This window comes from Pongo abelii, chromosome 1 (genome assembly GCF_028885655.2).
Source record: "Pongo abelii isolate AG06213 chromosome 1, NHGRI_mPonAbe1-v2.0_pri, whole genome shotgun sequence".
Classification (NCBI taxonomy): domain Eukaryota; kingdom Metazoa; phylum Chordata; class Mammalia; order Primates; family Hominidae; genus Pongo; species Pongo abelii.
The window spans coordinates 179978314-179996073 of record NC_071985.2 but is presented as its reverse complement, the minus strand read 5'-3'; the positions used below and the strand labels follow the sequence as shown (position 1 = coordinate 179996073).

The following is a 17760-nucleotide window of genomic DNA, read 5'->3' as shown; positions in this document are numbered from 1 at the left end:
ATAACAGTGAGCAGAAAGAAGTGACTGAGATCACAGGGCAGTGGAAGGATGGAACTGGGAGTTTTCTTATTCCAAGTTCAGTGCTTCTTCCACTGTGCTCCCTCTGATCTTCAACAACTGGTCAAGCAACTATTTTTTTGGACTGGCCGAGGTTAACGATCCTCAAGGCCATCTTGCTAACCCTCCTCATTTGCTCCATCTCATTTCCCATGTCTCCCCTTCATGAACAGTTTGCCTCAGCAGCAATTCTGTCTGCCCTGCCCCAAACTTGATTGCTTTCTTCCACATGCCATTCATTGGTCTGTGACTAACCCATTTTTCTTCTTTGCCCCAACACCCAGCTTACAATTTGCAGCCTTCCCAAATCAGAAAGCCTTCTAGGATTGGCTGCGCCTGCCTTGGTTCATGCCCTCACTCACCAGCCCCTCAGACTTAGAGTGGCACTGCCCTACCTTGGACTTGACGACAGGCAGCTCGGAAAGAGGGTTCTTCGGGAGTTGGTGCAGCTGTGACCTTGGTTCCCCCGGCAAGACAAAAAGCTCCTTGAGGGCAGGGGCTGGGTCTTCCAGTTCTCTGGTCTCCCCAAGACAGGGCTCTGCCCACAGTGGGCGATCAAAGCTGCTGATTGCCTGACAGGGGGATGGCACTGTGGATGACCTCTGAGGTCACACTCAGCCCCCTGACTGTGCTGTATAACAGTGACACCTGCTGTGCCACTTCGTGGTCCTCATTCCCCCAAAAAGCCATGCTGTGTTATACCTTTAAGCCTTTGCACATGCCTCTATCTGGAATGCCATTTCCCTCCTTCTCTCCCGGGAAAACTGCTATTAATCTTTCAAGGACATAGTCCATCTGTCACCTTCTCTGTGAGGCATTCCTTGCCTGATTCCCCAGACAGAATTAATAGCTCCCTTGTTGATGTTTCCATGGCATCTGTTCAACAAATATTTGTTGGGAGTCAGCCATGCTGTGCTAGGCATCAGGAAAACAGATTAATCAGACAGTTCTGCCCTCAAGGATCTTATGGTTTAGTGAGGAGACCACTGAGTAAAAGACAAGTGGACTACAGTGTGACAGGGGCTGTGAGGTAGAGAGGCCCAGACGACTGTGGGAGAACAAAGCAAGCCAAGGATAGCTTTCTAGAAGAGGGGACTCCTGAGCTTCCACCATGGCATTCAGCACACAATTATACCACTGTATGTTAGTATCTCTAACTCCCTACCAGCTTCTTGGGAGCAAGCACATTCCTTATTGACTTCTGAATACTTGATATCTAATGTGGTGCTTGGCACATAACTGGCATACAGTATTGAAATGAATACATTTGAATTAAATGGCCACAGTTACCCTTCCAGGCTAAAGGTTCTGAAAATTTACTGAGCAGAAAGAGAGACATTTGGCTTTTTTACTGCCAGGAAGAGCCTCTAGGTACAAAGTGGTCCTGATACCTTTTTACCTTAACCACCTACCCCAGCATTTCTGTGTTCCCCAGGGCCTAGAACAGTGCCTGATACATGGTATGTTTTTGATAAATGTTTGAGGAAGGAAGGAAGGAAGGAGGAAGGGAAGGAGGGAGGAAAGGAAGGAAAGAAGGAAAGAAAAAAGACAGGGAAGGAAGGATGGAAGGAAGGAAGGGAGGGAAGAAAGGATGGGAAGGAAGAAAGGATGGGAGGGGAAGAAAGGATGGAAGGGAAGATGGTCGGAAGGTAGGAATACTTATTCCTACAGTAAGGCCAGAAAAAAGTATTCCAGTGAGAAATACTTACTGCAGGATAGACATGGCCAATCTGAGCAGTCCTCCCTATATGGAGCTCATCTTCATCTTCTTCTTCTGTTGTTTTCCTGTAGACTGGGTTGTCAAAATTCATGCTTTTGGTGTTCTTCCGCTTCCAGTTTCTCCAGATCAGGTATCCACTCATGCACAGCAGGGCTATCACCACTGGAGGAAGGACACAGGACACTGGACCTCCAGCAGGCTCCAACCCACTGCTCAGACATCAGTGCAAGGCTTGTCACCACTCCACTTTTACTGCCCTTTGCTCCTCAGGCTCTGTTTCTGCATGTTCTTTTTCTGCTGTTTGAAAGCCCATCTCTCATCCCTTCTTTCCTTTACTAACTATTCATCCTTCAAGATCCTGTTCAAATGTGAAGTCTTCCCCACCTGTGGGCAGAGTCAGTTGCTCTCTCATGTGTGCTCCCAGATCACACACAGTATCTTACTTTATGTATCTGTACTCCCAACTAGATAGCTCTTTCAAGGCAGGGACTGTGTCTTTTTTTTTTAAACTCTCTACACCCATAAACTCTCTACGCCCAGTTCCTAGCACTGAATAGGTGCCTGGTAACATGTGCTGAATGAATGAGTGAATTTTACCACACCTTTGCCCTAATGCTGCTGCTTCCCTAGATTTCTCTAAGAAAACAATTCTATCCCAAAACTGGGGGGTGGAGAGTGGGATGGGCCTAGGCAGAGTGTTTATTTCCAAAGGTGAGGCTCCACCTGAAGAAGAACATCTCTAGAAGGAGACACAGAGGGCAACACAAGCTCTGATTTAGAATAAATGACTATGTTAATGATTAAAGGAGGAAGCTCTCTCCAACACAGCTGGGTAAAAATGGAGCAAGTAGCTTTGTAAGGTGATTAGCAGTCACTCTGAGCATCCCAGTGGAGGCTGAATGATCACCTATCTAGGATGCTATGGAAGGGGTTTCCGTTTTAGTAAGATTACAATAATTGATATGCATTAAAGACAGGAACAAGGCAGTTATCACTGCTAATATTTATTGTCTTAGAAATCTAGCTATACAGTAAGGCCAGAAAAAACTTGAAGGGTATAAATATGGGAAAGGAGCCCAGGTGTGGTGGCTCACGCCTGTAATCCCAACACTGTGGGAGGCTGAGGCAGGCAGATTACTTGAGGCCGGGAGTTCGAGACCAGCCTGGCCAACATGGCGAAAACCCATCTCTACAAAAAATACAAAGTAGCTGGGCATGGTGGCGGACACCTGTAGTCCCAGCTACTCAGAAGGCTGAGGTGGGAGGATTGCTTGAGCCCGGGAGGTCAAGGCTGCAGTGAGCCACAATCATGCCACTGCACTCCAGCCTGGGCAACAGAGTGAGACCTTGTCTCAAAAAAAAAAAAAAAAAAAGTAAATAAATAAATAAATACATATGAGAAAGGAGGAAACCAAACTGTTATTAACAGCTATTTGTATTTTTAGAAACTCTTAAGAGAAGCTGGTGAAAAACTATCAGAAATAATTTTAGTTAATCAAGAATCAACATAAAAGATCATTAGCCATCTTTTTAATCAGCAAGAACCAATTAGAAAATTTAACGGAGGGCAGGCACAGTGGCTCACACATTTAATACCAACATTTTGGGAGGCTGAGGCAGGAGGATTGCTTGAACCCAGGAGTTCAAGATCAGCCTGGGCAAGATGGTGAGCCCTGGTCTTTACAAAAAAATTAATTTAAAAAATTAGCCAGGTGTGGTGGTGCATGCCTGTAGTCCCAGCTACTTGGGATGCGGAGGCGGGAGAATCCCTTGAGCCCAGGAGTTCGAGGATGCAGTGAGCTGTGATCGCACCACTGCACTCCAGCCTGGGCAAGAGTGCAAGAGCTTCTTGTCTCTTAAAAAAAAAAAAAAGAAAAAGAAAAAGAAAAAGTAATGGAATAAAAATACATTCATAATAGCCCATCAAAAGCTATAAAATACCTAGGAAAACCTAAGAAGAAATATGCAAGTCCTGTGTGATCTATAAAATTCTGCTGAGGGACGTAAAAGAAGACTGAAATAAATAGGCCACATTTCTGGATGGGAAGCTTTAATATAATAAAAATGTATATTCTCCTTACATAAACTCATATATCTAAAGCAATCTTGATAAAAACTTCACCAAAATTTTTATAGAATTGATAAGATCATTCTGAAGTTCACCTAGAAGAGAAACTGAATAAAAATAGCTGAGAAGATGTTGTGAGCATAACATATCATGAAGTTGTGCTAATAGTATGTAGGAATATATAAATCGGTGAAGGAAAATGAACTACTTAGACGCAAATCAAAGTATGTATGGGATGTAGTTTATAATAAAGATGACAGTGCAAGTCAGGAGAGAAGTACGGGTTATTCAATGATGTTTTGGGGAAACTAGACAGGTATATAGAGAAAAAACAGTTAAATCTCTACCTCATACCATACTCTAAAATTTAAATTCCAAATAGATTAATATCCTAATACTAAAAAAAAGTTTAAAGTAGAAAAGAAAAACATCAGGAGATATTTTAATAAGTTAGAGTGAGACTGGCCTTCTTAAGCAAGACACAAAACCCAGAAATCTTAAAAGATTGACAGATCTGATACTTAAAAGTTTCATATTTATGCATGGCAAAAGATACCATAAACAAACTTTAAAACCAAATGTCAGACTGGAAGAAAATATTTGTAACATATATTTTAAAGGTTTAATATTTGTCATGTATAAATATTTCTATAAATAAGAAAAAGATAGCCAATAGAAAAATAAGAAAAGACTGTGAGTGGGCGATTCATAACAGATAAAATATAAGGGGCTGATAAGCTTACGAAAAGATACTCTACCTCACAGGGAATGTCAGGGAAATAATACTCATCTTTCACTCCTCAGATAAGCAGAAATTAAAAATATTGAATATTTCAGAGTGAGTTATGTCAACAAAACAGCATATATCTGCCTCTTTCTATAGGGCAAAGGATGGCAAGAAAGGGGTAGATTTATCTTTCTCCACTCCAATCAAAATAATCCTGGAATAATCACCTCACCATCATCTTTCCTGGTAAAGCCTTTCAAGGCCAATTCAAATGCTGTCTTCTCCAGAAGTGCCACTTTTACTCTGGAATTACCTTTCCTTCTACCATCCCTTCACAGGAGTATCATGCCACTATTACATTGTTCCTCTGTCTCTATCTATATCCAACATGCTCCTATCATAGCACATTATGACATGTATTAACATCTACCTTAAAGGACTTTATTTTTGCCTGATTAAAGACTGAAAGCTCTTAAAGTCTTTATTTTTTTCTTCCCTGGATCCTTGGCACTTGGCACAGTGTCTCACACAAGGGAGAAGTTTTTAAAACATTTGCTGACTAACTCGGCATACTGAAGATTCCCAGGATAAAAGGACAAAGTTCCTGTCCTTGAAGTACTCATAGCCAAGTAAGGGAGATAAAGCTCTGAATGGACAATTAGAATGCAAAGATACTGCTAAGAGATGAGACTGCTAAGAGAGGGGTGTACAGGATACCGTGTGGATGTCGGGGTGGAAGAGAATGAATCAGCCCCCATGATTCTCTGTGACGTCTTAACAAAGTGTTATACTCGGGCCATACTGGTCTCCTTCTAGCTCTAAACCCACCCGACCCTGACCCTTCCAGGCCATTTCCTACTCCTGGCTTTACTCATGCTGTCTTCACTGCTTGGACTGCTCTTGATCCTCCTTCACTTGGCTGACCCAGCTCAAATATCACTTCCGTTAGGAAACCTCTTCTTCCCTCTTCCCCGTCCCCCAGCCCAAATTAAGTGTTTCCTCAGCACTGTCTCTGAAGTCAGTGCATGCAGCTTAACCTTAGGACCTACCAGGTCGTAACGAACTTATCTGTGTTATGTGGGTCTCTCCAACAAGACTATAAACTTTTGTAGGACAGAACTATGTCTTATTCATCTTTAACTGCCTTTCCTCCCCTTATCACAGAGTTTGGCACATAGTAGCTGCTTAATAAATACTTGTTGAAAACCAAACAGAAAGAAAACAAGACAGTATGACCTATTAAAGGAATGGTAAGCAGCTCTATTCACTAATTCAACAAATCCTTGATTTCCTACCATGTGCCAGACATTGCCAGGAGCTGGGGAGAATGGTGAGCAAGAGATACCAGCCATGTTCCTGGGGATCATACAGTCGCACTTCACATGGCTGGAGTGTAGAGTGTGAATCGAGGGGTGGGGAGATGGGGGATGTACCTGGAAGGTCACCTGGGGCCAGGTCCCGAAGAGCCTTGTGTGCTAGGCTAAAAAACCAAATTAAATCAGGACTGGGAGGTAGGCAGGAAGGCTGCAAGGGCAGAACAAGTCAATAGGGCAGGCCAAGTTCTCTACCCTGCTAGCACTTTTCCCTAGGCCTAAGCAGGGTCTCTCTTTTCTCTTCAGTGACTGGGGGCCACACTCACCTATGGGCACGATGATCCCAATAACAGCGGCAGTGACTGTTGAGCCCATCTTACTGTCTTCATTCCCATCTGCAAAACACAAACGTTTGCAGAACGATGCTCTATCACTGTGTGTCCAAGCCCCTACTGGCCTCAAGTGGTAAGAACTACCCAACTGCTTCTCATCCTCATTCTAAAATGATGATCCTGGCTGTTGCCTAATAATTCAGTCTTTCCACATCCTATCACAACTCCTGTGAGGCAAGCAGGACAGAGGTTATCTCCATTTTACAGGCAAGGAAACTGAGTCTTAACTGAGGGGTTTGGGGACTCACAGAAAAGTAGCAGAGCTGGGACTTGAACCCAGGACTCATGTCCCAAGTCCCATACCCTTTCCACAGCATCACGGTGGTAGGAAGCTGGGGGCTGTGCATGGCAAAGTGAGCACTTAGGTCTTTATGTTGCTGACGGACTAGGTCATTTGCCTTTTTCCATCAGTATCTGTTGCTTTGCCAGTATGGTTTTTGGTGAGCTGTCTGTCCATCCATCTGCATTATCAGATTATTTTTCATAAGTAATTGAAATGGGACATAGTATAGTGTAGAGGAATCAAGAGCACAGGCTTCTGTGTCAGACTTCTGGGTTCAAGTCCCAGCTCTACTACTCACTACCCATGTGACCTTGAGCAAATTATTATATATTATAAATACAGCACATGGTATTATACTTTTATATCTTTAAAATGGTGATATTACCTACCTCCTAGGGATATGGTAAGGATTAAATGAAATAATTTATCTAAAATGAATATAAAATGCTTGGCACAACTTTGCCTAGTTCTAAGAGGGTGGAGAGTGGGATGGGCTTGTTGAATACAGTCTAAATTTTAAAAAGATATGTAAAAGCACATTTTAAACTGAAAAGTGCTTAGAAAATTTACTGTCTTTTTGAAAAACTATGCCGTGCCACCTTTCTCACTCTTATAACCATCTTCATTGTAACATTTGTGAAGCACTTTATAGTTCAGAAAGCATCTTTCCCTTAGATCCTCCTGACAGCTCCCTGTGGTGTGAAAAGGAGCTATCAACTACACTTGCTGCAGGTGAGATGACTGTCCTGGCAATGGCCCAAGGCCCATCCTCTCTCAATGTGACTGTTTATCCATGTTACTCCAAGAGAATCTAACAGTTAAGGGGAGAAAAAGCTGCACTGCTTGCTTCCAGAGCTAACTGTGGAAATGCTGCTGTCCTCCCTGCTCTGGGCCACAGCGAACACTGGACAGTGATATTAAAACCTAGAGCATGATGAAGCCAGTGAGGAGAAGCTGGTGAGAGGCTCTGCCCTCAGATGAGAGGAACTGGAATTCACACATGCTCCGTCTGCCTCTGCAAACTTCGGAGTAAGTGCTCCACTCCAAAAAGCCAGCTTCTGCTGGCAAATAAGACCAGTTAGGAAGATGCTGCCAAGCAGCTTGGTTTCTGGGCTGTCCATGTAGGGGAAAAAATTAAAAAGATAGTTTATCCTTTTAAATGAACTCCCTCTGGCAGGTAACTCAATTAAAAATGTATTTGCTGATTAATGAGATAGAACATTTCTAGCAGTGATAATTACTGCTCCCAATGATTTAATAAGTGGTGAACTTAATTATTTTCATCCCAGGGTTGGAAAGAGGTATAAGGAGACCATGGTTGTAGATATTACTATCTGGGGACCTGCTGTGAATTGAGATCAGAGCTTTCCAAACACAACGGACACCTCCTCATATACACCTCAGAACTTTGTGAAACATAGACACACACACCCTCGCAGAGTCAGCAATGGCTGTGTGCATGAGCACCTCCAGTTACACCAGTTACACCTTTGTCTATCATGGCAATCTTGTGAAGCAGGTTGTGAAAGGGTGGTTATTTCCACTTTGTAAGAGAAGCAACTGAGGCTCCAGGGTCTCAGCTTCCTACGAGACCCTCTGTAAGGTAGGGGCACCTAGGAGTCCTAAATCGCAGGCTGGTACTCTACCTCCCTCTCAGATATGCAGTAACCTCCTCAAAGATATGCAGTATTCAGCTCTGGTAGGTTCTCTCTTATCACATACCCCCATCCTGGCTTCCCTAGGAGCCCTCCCATGTCATGAAAGAATGCAGAACTCATTTCCTTACAGTGCTGGGAGTGGTTGCTGGTTGCAGGGCTTAGGGTAGACGGGCTGATGCTGGGAGCCCTGGGGACACTAACTGAGCTTGGGACTGCAGCTGCCAGGCTTGGTGTCTCTGTGCTGTGGTTCTGGTAAGTGGATCTGTGGACGGTGGTCCCAGGGGATCTTGTGGTGGCAGGTACTGTCCTCGTCATGGTAGAGGCTAACGTCGTAGTTGAGGTAGATTGAGGTGCTGGAGGGGAAATACCATGGAGGTCACTTGGACAGATAATTTTGTTGCCTAAGTTATTGCCTCTGAGATATACTTAGGAACTTATCTTCATGGCGTAGCTCAAATGCCACTTCTGTGAAGGCTTTCCTAATCTCCCCGGTGTGGTATGATCTTTTCTTTAGCTGAATGCTAAGCACTTCACTTTGATTCAGTAAAGATGAGTCATTAAAACATTGCTGTGGAATTAGTTGTGAGTAAGACCAGCAATAAAAAGACTATAGGGAGGGGAAATCAGATAAATCTAGAAGGATTTTACACTCATATTGTTATACCAATAGATTTAAATTCTTATTCCACTTTAAACAATTGAACCTGTAAATTATTAATAATGCAGTAGACTTAGGCTCAAATGAAAGGCCTTGGCTATACATCAAGATTGGGACATGAATCTGTGTATGCGGTTGAAGTATTAACTATTAGTCCCAATTATATTGCAAAAGGGCTTCTGTGTAGTGTTTGTTAAGTTCTAGGTGAGAAAAAGGCAAATACATAGTTATCTGCATGTACCTGAAGCCACGGAGATTAAGGGTTCTTAACTTGAGGTTTTTAAAGGGTTCCAGAAACTCCCTGAAACTGAATTTAAAATGTTTTCTGTATATGTGCATTTTTTCCTTGGGAGTGAGAAAAAGCTTTGGAAGGATCCTGGGGGCATGAGCATTCAAGGAAGGTAAAAAAGAGAAAGGCAACAAGTAACCAGGAAGATGGAAGAAAACCAGCAGCATACTGTGTCCCAGAAGCCAAGGGAAGATTTCAGCAGGGTAGAGTCTGACACTGCCAGGGGCCATCCCTCCTGGAAGGTCTGCTTACCTCGGTAGCACCTCTTCATGTCTGGACCCAGCCACATTGTGTCAGGACAGGCACACGTGTACTTGGGAGAGTGGCTGGAGATCTGAGGAGCAGGAAGGCACAGGTACTCACAGCCTCCATTAGGCTGGACACTCAGCTCACAGGCATCTGGAGCTAATGGCAGAGAGGGAGACAGCTGGGGCACAGACAGGACATGCCAGGTCTTCCTGCCTCCTGAGGATGAGGCCTCTCCCACCTGGCTTGCTCAAAAAGCTTGCCCTACTACTTTTTTTTTCATATTTTTTTCTTTTCCTTTCTTTTTTTTCCCCCAAAGCTTTTGGGATACACGTTGTTTTTTGTTACATGGATGAATTATATAGTGGTGAATTCTGGTACTTTAGTGCACCTGTAACCCAAATGTAGTGCACATTGTACTTAATGTGTAGTTTTTTTTTTTTTTAAATCTCTAGCCCTGCTACTACCTTCCCTGTTTTTAGTCTCTAAAGTCCATTATATGCCCCTGTGTACTCATAGCTTAGCTATACTCTGTATGCCCCTGTGTACTCATAGCTTAGCTCCCGCTTATAAGTGAGAGCATATAGTTTTTGGTTTTCCATTCCTATCATACTTTACTTAGAATAATGGCCTCCAGCTCCATCCAAGTTCCTGCAAAATACATTATTTTGTTCCTTTTTATGGCTGAGTAGTATTCCAAGGTGTATATGTGCCACATTTTCTTTATTCACTCATTAGTCGATGGACACTTAGGTTGGTTCCACATCTCTGCAATTGTGAAGCCCTCCTACTTTTTAAATTGTTTTTATTTTTTATGTTTTGAGACATGGTCTCACTCTGTTGCCTAGGCTAAGTGCAGCAGTGCAATCATAGCTCACTGCAGCCTCAAACTCCCGGGCTTAAGAAATCCTCCCTCCTCAGCCTCCCGAGTAGCTGGAACTATAGGCGCATGCCACCATACCAGGGTCATTTTTATAGTTTTTGTAGTGATAGAGTTTTGCCTTCTTGCCCAGGCTGGTCCCAAACTCCTGGGCTCAAGTGATCCTCCCGCGTTGGCCTCCCAAAGTGCTGGAATTGCAGGTATGAGCCACCATGCCCGGCCTTCCTACTACTTTTATTGGGTACTTTCCAGCATCATACCTAGTGTTTTATTCCTACACTCTCATTTAATCCTTGCAACAATTCTGAGAGGTGGGGACGTTACATCCCACACTGACAGATAAAGACACCTAGGCTCAAAGAGAACAAACTCGTCAAAGCTATACTCTAGGAATTTTTTTTTTTAAGAGGTGGGGGTCTTGCTGTGTCGCCCAGGCCGGAGTGCAGTAATGCAATCATAGCCTACTGCTGCCCAGAGCTCCTGTGCTCGAGGGATCCTTCTGCCTCAGCCTCTCAGTGTTGGGATTACAGGCATGAGCCACCATGTCTGGACTAGAGATAGAACTTAAATTGAGGTCGGCTGGGCTCCAAAGCCCATATGCTGGTGGTTTTTGTTTTTCCCTGTGCCACATACTATGTCTCTCATTTAAATTTCTAGGTCTAGAATCAGGAACCAATCTTATCTCCTTACACTCCCTTGCTTTCCCTCTTTCACCCTGGCAGCCAACACTTCAGTTACAGTTAGAATTAGTATATCCTAGTGATAGAGGAGGGGACAACCTAGTAGTAGGATTCCTAGATTCTATTTCCAACCAATAAGCTGACTTATTATATGGCCCTCGGATACATTAGCTTATACTACTGCAGAATGACTACAAATAGCAAGTTAGATGCAGTGTGTCATGGTGAAAGCAGCTGTGGAACCAGATAGACCTGGGTTTAGGTTTCAGTTCTGCCACCTGCTAACATTATTTTACCTCTCTGAGCTTCCGTTTCCTCAGCTGTTAGAAGAGTAATACCCACACTTTGTAGGATTGGCAAAAACAGGACAGTTATGTATTCATTTATACCCAGCCTTATTTCACAAAGAACTTGACAAAAATGAGACAAAATATATGATGAAAAAGTCCTCTACCAACAAGAGGGATTGTTGTTATTATTCCTGGGGTTGCTGAGTTGTGACCTGAATGTGAACACAGCCTGCCTGGTGAAAGGAGAGGACACAGTCAGGGGACCTGGGACCTAGGACCAGAGACAGCTTACCTCTTGGCTGCTTCAGCTCATGGAAGATGACAATGTCATGTGGGTTGTTGAGGTTCTCAGCCAGGATGGAGATTTCCAGGCCATTGAGCCGATTTGCACTGAAAATGGCCTCGTTCTCCAGGTCTGTCCAGAACACCTTGTCCTGTGGGGTATAGATGCAGAGGATGGGAGGCCTGGAGTGTAAATCCATGACCTCAATCTGAGGGGTTGGCCCCAAACCATAGTCACAAGAACTGCCCTGAAATCTCCCCTGATCTGTCCTGTCTATGGATTCACGGTGGGGCTCTCAGCCTCTAATCTGTGATGCACCTCTCCTCATTCCCTTCTATCTTAGAGGATTATTCAGTGATTCTGTGCTTTGAACTGACAGCCACAACATTACTCATTCATGCTGAACTAAGCCTGCTTGCTAGAGCCCAGCAGAAACCCAAGGTTAAATCTCTATAGCATTATCATTATTGGGGCCTGGGACCAAGATTGGAAGGGATGTGTGAGCTATGAGGGTTATGCCCTGCTGGGCTTCCTATAGCCTCTGGGTATCCACACAAGTCCACATGGTTAGTCCATATAAGCCTAGATGTGCATCTGTCAGCAAATCCACACGTACAGGTACAACTGTGCATCCTCATACACAGATCTAAACACATACCCAAATGTTCATCCACACACAAAAAGCTACATTTGCCCCTAAATATGCAGTCTAAATACATCTTGGCATATTATGTACACACATAAGCACCAGCACTTAGAGGAATGCACACTTTTATTCTGATGCATTTATATTTACCCATGCACATACACATACTTTACATGTACATGCCGTGTATATAAACAAGCACAAACACTTGTGTACCAACACATCTGTCCTTTAAAGCAGGGGCTGGACTTAGAGGTGGAGCTTTGCCCACAACTTCAGAGCAGTGCTGAGTAACTTTGCTGCAAGCAAATCCTGCCAATGCCCACCACAGACCATCATCCCTTTGCTTTCCCTCCCCTTGGTGGTGGAGTTAGTTTTGGGGAAGAGGTGAAGGTGTGAGACCTTGGTTGGTTCTGGCTTCTTCATTCCCGGAGAAGAAAAGTCATTAGGGTCAGGGCACAGGAGGGTCTTGGCTCCTTGCTTTGCTGGGAGCTTCTTGAGACTAGGATAGTGTCTGATTCACTTCTGTGACCCCAGGGTCTGGCAGAGGTCAATAAAAGTGTGCAGAATTGAACAGCATCTCTCAGGCTATTTCCTCCAGTAAATGATTCTAAGGATATGTATGTTCCTTCTTCCTTTCCTCCCTTTACTGGGTACCTTTTGTATATGGGTTACAGTGCTGGGTGCTGAGGGCACAGAGAGGAAACATACGTGCCTAGCAACTCACCTGTGAGAAGTGCTCTGGGAGAGGGGTCTTGAGAAGAGAGCATGGGAAAGGCTGCCAGGTGAAGAGTGGGCTGCAGAACCTTTATGTGCAGGCAGCTCACAGATTGTTTACAAACAAATCAGTTGGTTTCCCTGTTCCTGTTTTCATTTGAACAAGTCTCAGGGATTCATCCTATTTGAACAAGCATTTTCTAGGCTTCAGCTTCCTAGTGGGCCCATGCCTCTCCTTACAGGACTCACCTCAAACACAGCTATCCCAAAAGGGTGGCTCAGGAAGTCAGTGGAGGAGATCAGCATCTTTCTGTTGCCTCCACTGAAGTCAATGCTGGACAGCTGGTGTAGCTTGGAGTCTACCCAGTACAAGCGCTGGCTCAGCAGATCTTGGGAAGGAAGCAGGATCAGGTCATGAACCTGGGACCCCAATCTGGAGCTCTGTTCCTTTGTACCCCTCCTGCCCACATTTCTAGGCCTCACACTGAGGCCAGCCTAGGGCAACCATTAGGAAACAAAGTCACTGGCACCATGAGAGGACCCAGAAACAAGACTCATGGAGTTCCAGACAGTGATCAGGACAAGGCACTAGAATAGGCCCCCAACCCAGGAAAGGCAGGGCTCACCCAGGGTGATTCCGTTGGGCCATTCAATATTGTCTGACACCAGTGTTTGCCGGTCCACACCGTTGAGCCCAGATTTCTCAATCTTGGCCTGGTCCCCCCAGTCAGACCAATACATGAACCTAAAAGACAAAATAACCCAATTTGGCTTCTTGCTGGGGACATGACCGGGGTAGTCTGAGTCACAAGAGCGCAATAACCCATTGACTAGTTGTGGGTTATGTTTAGTAGGGACTGAGAAGACCTCTAAAGTTCTTTTGAACCATCAAATCTTAGAATTAGCAGGCACTTTAGCCTTCACCTCATTTGAGAACTTGAGGAAAACTATTCTCCGAGATTGCACCCAGACTCAGCTGAATAGCCTGTGACCCCATCTCTCCCACTTCTGGCAGTGCTAACTAGAGCCTTAGGGTGTCAGTGTGGGGAAGGCCCTAGTAAGCCCTCTCTTTTCTGGTTTCAGAGGAGAAAGTGGATGAGCTTCCTAACTCAGGTAACCCTCCCTGCTTTTGTCTCCTCAGGCCTACTAGGGCCGGTAGCAGCCCACTGTTACTAATCCAAGGTAGTAAATTAGACCTAACCCACTCCTTTGTAAATAGTCCCTTTATTAAACCCTCCTCCGATTATCTTGAGTATGCAGTGGGTTTCCTGCTGGGACCCTGACAGATCCACAATGGATTGGGGTTGGGCTGGGTGTAACTCTATGATGTGAGGGACAGGATGTGGCAGGTGCAACACAAGGTCTGCATGAGAACAGACAGAGAACAGGGATGAAGTGAGGGTGAGAGGAGAGGCTCCGTATCCGTCAGAGTGCCTAGTTCTGTGCTGGAAGCACCTGACCTGTGCTTAGTGAATGGCAGCTATCAGTCACTTCCCAAGGCCTCACATAACCTCCCATGTGGTACTCCCCTCACCAGCTGCCCTTGCTCGAAGAAGAGGGTTTTCTTATCCCTGTTTAACAAGGAAATAGCAGTAGGAAGCAGCTGTTGATTCTGTTAAACTTAACATGATACAACGCTAAAAAAAACCATCTCAAGATATCCACACTGAGGGAGAGAGGGAGTCCTGTTCTGTTCAGAATCCCTAACTCCCAAAATTGAGGGGTGGCCAGAGCAGGGCAACCTAGGTGGTGAGGGCCCAGAGACCATAGGCAACAGGGGTAGGGATGGAGGCAGGCAGTCTGAAGCAGAACAGACCAGTCATCTTGGTCCTCAAATCTTGCTGGCTCTCCCACAGGGCAGGGAATAGACATGTTTTATGTAACTCCAGAGGCCAATGGAGGAAATTGCAGGGAGATAGATTTGGCATTATGAGGGGAAAAGACCCACTTTCTAATGAGCAGAGCTGCCCCACAGTGAAACAGGCCCTATGGGAGGTAATGAGCTACCTGTCTTTGGAAGTATGTGAGCAGCTGCCAGATGCCCACCTACAGCAGCCTGAAGAAAGGCTTCCTCCCCCAGGAGCTTCTATCAGGCCATCTCTAGAGCCCTACTCTGCTCTGAGACGCTCCAATTCTACGATATAACGAGTGGGTGGGAGAGTCCAGGGAGAACTTTGGTGACCAATGCCCAGAGAACCTTGGTTGGGGATTAACAAGACTTTCTTCCCCATGGCCTGTGTCTAAGTGGCCCACAGCTTTCTAGAGCCCTCAAGATAGCTCTTGTGACAGACACAAGAGGACTGAGCACCTATGGTGGGAGAATGGGAAGTTCAGTTGGGACACTCACCCTCGCAGGGGGTCAACAGCGATGGCCCGGGGTTCACTGAGGTTACGGCTGAAGAGAGTGCGTCGGCGGCCACCATCAACTGTGGCCACTGAGATGGTCTTATTGCCCGAGTCAGTCCAGTAGATGTGCTTGTGGACCCAGTCCACTGCCAGGCCCTCTGGAGAGTGCAGCTGCTCATCAATGAGGACCTTCTGCTCTTTCGGGTCACTGGCCTTGTCCATGTAGGCGCTTAAGAGAAAACAGAGATGACCATGGGGCAGATGTTCCGCCCATGGGCTCATCTGGAGCTACCTGTGCACCCTTCCCCTCTCTCTCTTCCATCTGGGCCATGGCAATAGATTTTTAGAGGAACGTGGATAATTTCTACTCTATACATTCCCTGGGGTACCAGGGTAGGGGTACAGACTTACATGGGCCACGGTCTCTGGCTTTCTGAGGTGGGGCTGCCCCACAGCTCATAATCACATAATACAATGTGATTATGGAAAGCATTAGAGGCTATGGCAGCAGAGGCATGGAGACTACCTCATCCCAGAGGGCGGGAGAAGCCTTTATAGTTGAGTCCTGAAGGACGAGTTCACCAGGAGCACGAATTCACCAGGACAGAAAGCCATTAGGGAACAAGAAAGACTTGTGCAAATGGCCAGAGGTGAGTCTGCTCTGGAACAGTGAGATACTTAGGGGAGCTGCTTATGTGGGTGTCAGACTGCAAGCAGGTGTAGGCAGGAACCCCATCCTGATGGGCTTTGAGTACCATGCCAAGGAATTAGGATTTATCCCCAGTGGTAACTGGACAGGCCAGAGGATATAGTCCAATAAGCATGTTAGTTCACTGTGGCATCTATGGAGTGGATGGGTTGGAAGGAGAGGGAATGAAGCACAGAAACTGGTTAGGAGGACGTTACAGCATCTGGGTGGGAGATTAAGAGAGTCTGAAGAATGACCGTGCCAGTGACAATGGAGAGAAGGGCTAAGAATACAGTAGATACTCAGGAGGCAACATTAGCAAAACAGCAAATGCTGTTTCCCCAGAGGTTTTCTTCTTCTTGCCCTCTCTCTGGGTGATTAGTTCCTTAGTGTCCACTGCCATCAATAACTAAGTCTCCAATCCCAACAGCTCTCTTACGATCCACACTGCAAAGCCAACTAGCTCCCCTTGGATGTCCCATGGACACCTTGAACTCAGTATGTCCAAAACTGTTCATCCCCATTCCCCTCCCCTCAGCCAACCAGACGGCCCAACCCCTGAGCCCTGATCCTCCTCTACTGCTTCACACATCAGAGAACAGCACCACCATTCATGAAACCTCCCAAGCCAAAAACCTGAAACTCCCAAAATTCACTATGAAGGAGTAAATTTCTTCTATCAGCCCCATATCTAGTCTGTCACCAAATCCTGCCTCTTTCAGTTACAACTCTTGGACAGGCATTGTTCTAGTTATGTTTTTGGGTGTGTGTGAACTGAGTGTCTGTGTTGCAGGGAGGCAGGAATCTAGTTGTCAGTGAGTAGCACTTGCTATATTTGCTTCCATCCACTCTTCCACCCATCTATCCCATCATTCTTTCATCAGTGACTCAGTGTCTACCCAGCGCCTGGTCATCAGCACTCCTGCCAAGTGGATCTCAGGACAAAGAAAGGACATGACTGTCTAAAGGGGGCCCAGACATGCAGGGAGGCAGGCTGCTGGCATCTGAGAAAGTCCTAGGAGAGAACCTCCTCCAGTGTGTGAAGAGCTTCCCAAGCACCAGGTCCACTGACTGTGGCGTCAAAGACAGTGAAAAGCTGGCCTTGGGGTGATGCCATCCAGGAAGGCATGCCAGATCAGATGCCCAGGTGGGTTTGGAGGCCTCCTCTGTACTTTCTCATGATCATCACAAATGGATGTCACTGTGTTATGAGTGGGATCCTCTGGGCAGGGACCAGGTCTAAGTCCCCAGGTTCCAACACACAGGGATGTGAGCTGCTTGGAAAGTCCTCCCCAAAGCCAGGATTTCTTCCTTTCTGCCCTGGCCAAACAGTTCCTGTGTCTTGTGCTTCCATATTAGGCCTCCAGAGGTCAGACAAATCCCAGGTGTTAGGGGCTCAAAGCTGCTAACCCAAGGGAGCCCTCAGCCTACTCCAGCCCCAGTAAAGTCTTAGAAGTTCCATATCCACTGTGATCCTGCATCTCTTCCCAAGTCCCAACTCTGTCCTGAGGAGCTCTAGAGGCAGAGGCCACTCCTCCCCCCCTCACCTGTCACCACCCCTCACCCCCACCCTTCATGCCTTGCTGCAGAGGATATGGCTGCTCACCTATAGATCTTACGGTAGGAGAGATCACACCAGTAGATACGATTGGTGGCAACTTCCACATCTAGTGCCACGACATTCTTGAGCATGGGGATGAGGCGTGAATAGTTCCGCTTCACCAGGTCGATCCTCCGCACCTCGTGCCGGTTGGTGAAGATTAGGGATGGGCTCTTGCCAGCTGCCATGCAGGGAGGTTGAAAGAGAAAGAGTCAGTGC

General features: G+C 45.8%; 1 protein-coding gene and 1 long non-coding RNA gene across 20 annotated transcripts in view; one reads left to right on the top strand and one right to left on the bottom strand.

Moving 5' to 3' along the window:
- LRP8 (LDL receptor related protein 8) overlaps nucleotides 1–17760 on the bottom strand; it is an 81650-nt gene that overhangs the window by 3386 nt on the left and 60504 nt on the right. For 6 of the 16 annotated variants that reach the window (XM_054534654.2, XM_024248750.3, XM_054534677.2 and 3 more), the window contains 10 exons: nucleotides 17548–17722; nucleotides 15255–15482; nucleotides 13534–13652; nucleotides 13157–13296; nucleotides 11554–11695; nucleotides 9418–9570; nucleotides 8347–8571; nucleotides 6212–6280; nucleotides 1767–1939; nucleotides 453–629 (listed from right to left, as the gene is read on the bottom strand). In XM_054534654.2, the coding sequence (XP_054390629.1) occupies nucleotides 453–629; nucleotides 1767–1939; nucleotides 6212–6280; nucleotides 8347–8571; nucleotides 9418–9570; nucleotides 11554–11695; nucleotides 13157–13296; nucleotides 13534–13652; nucleotides 15255–15482; nucleotides 17548–17722 (1601 nt within the window). The remainder of the gene's footprint in view (nucleotides 1–452; nucleotides 630–1766; nucleotides 1940–6211; nucleotides 6281–8346; nucleotides 8572–9417; nucleotides 9571–11553; nucleotides 11696–13156; nucleotides 13297–13533; nucleotides 13653–15254; nucleotides 15483–17547; nucleotides 17723–17760) is intronic. The other 10 variants (XM_054534673.2, XM_054534674.2, XM_054534712.2 and 7 more) reach the window with 3 other exon arrangements.
- LOC103892585 (uncharacterized) overlaps nucleotides 1–17760 on the top strand; it is a 31466-nt gene that overhangs the window by 10443 nt on the left and 3263 nt on the right. For 2 of the 4 annotated variants that reach the window (XR_008514832.1, XR_010135863.1), the window contains exons 3-5: nucleotides 6192–6350; nucleotides 7236–7589; nucleotides 16826–17088. This is a non-coding gene — a long non-coding RNA (uncharacterized LOC103892585). The remainder of the gene's footprint in view (nucleotides 1–6191; nucleotides 6351–7235; nucleotides 7590–16825; nucleotides 17089–17760) is intronic. The other 2 variants (XR_008514835.1, XR_656797.4) reach the window with 1 other exon arrangement.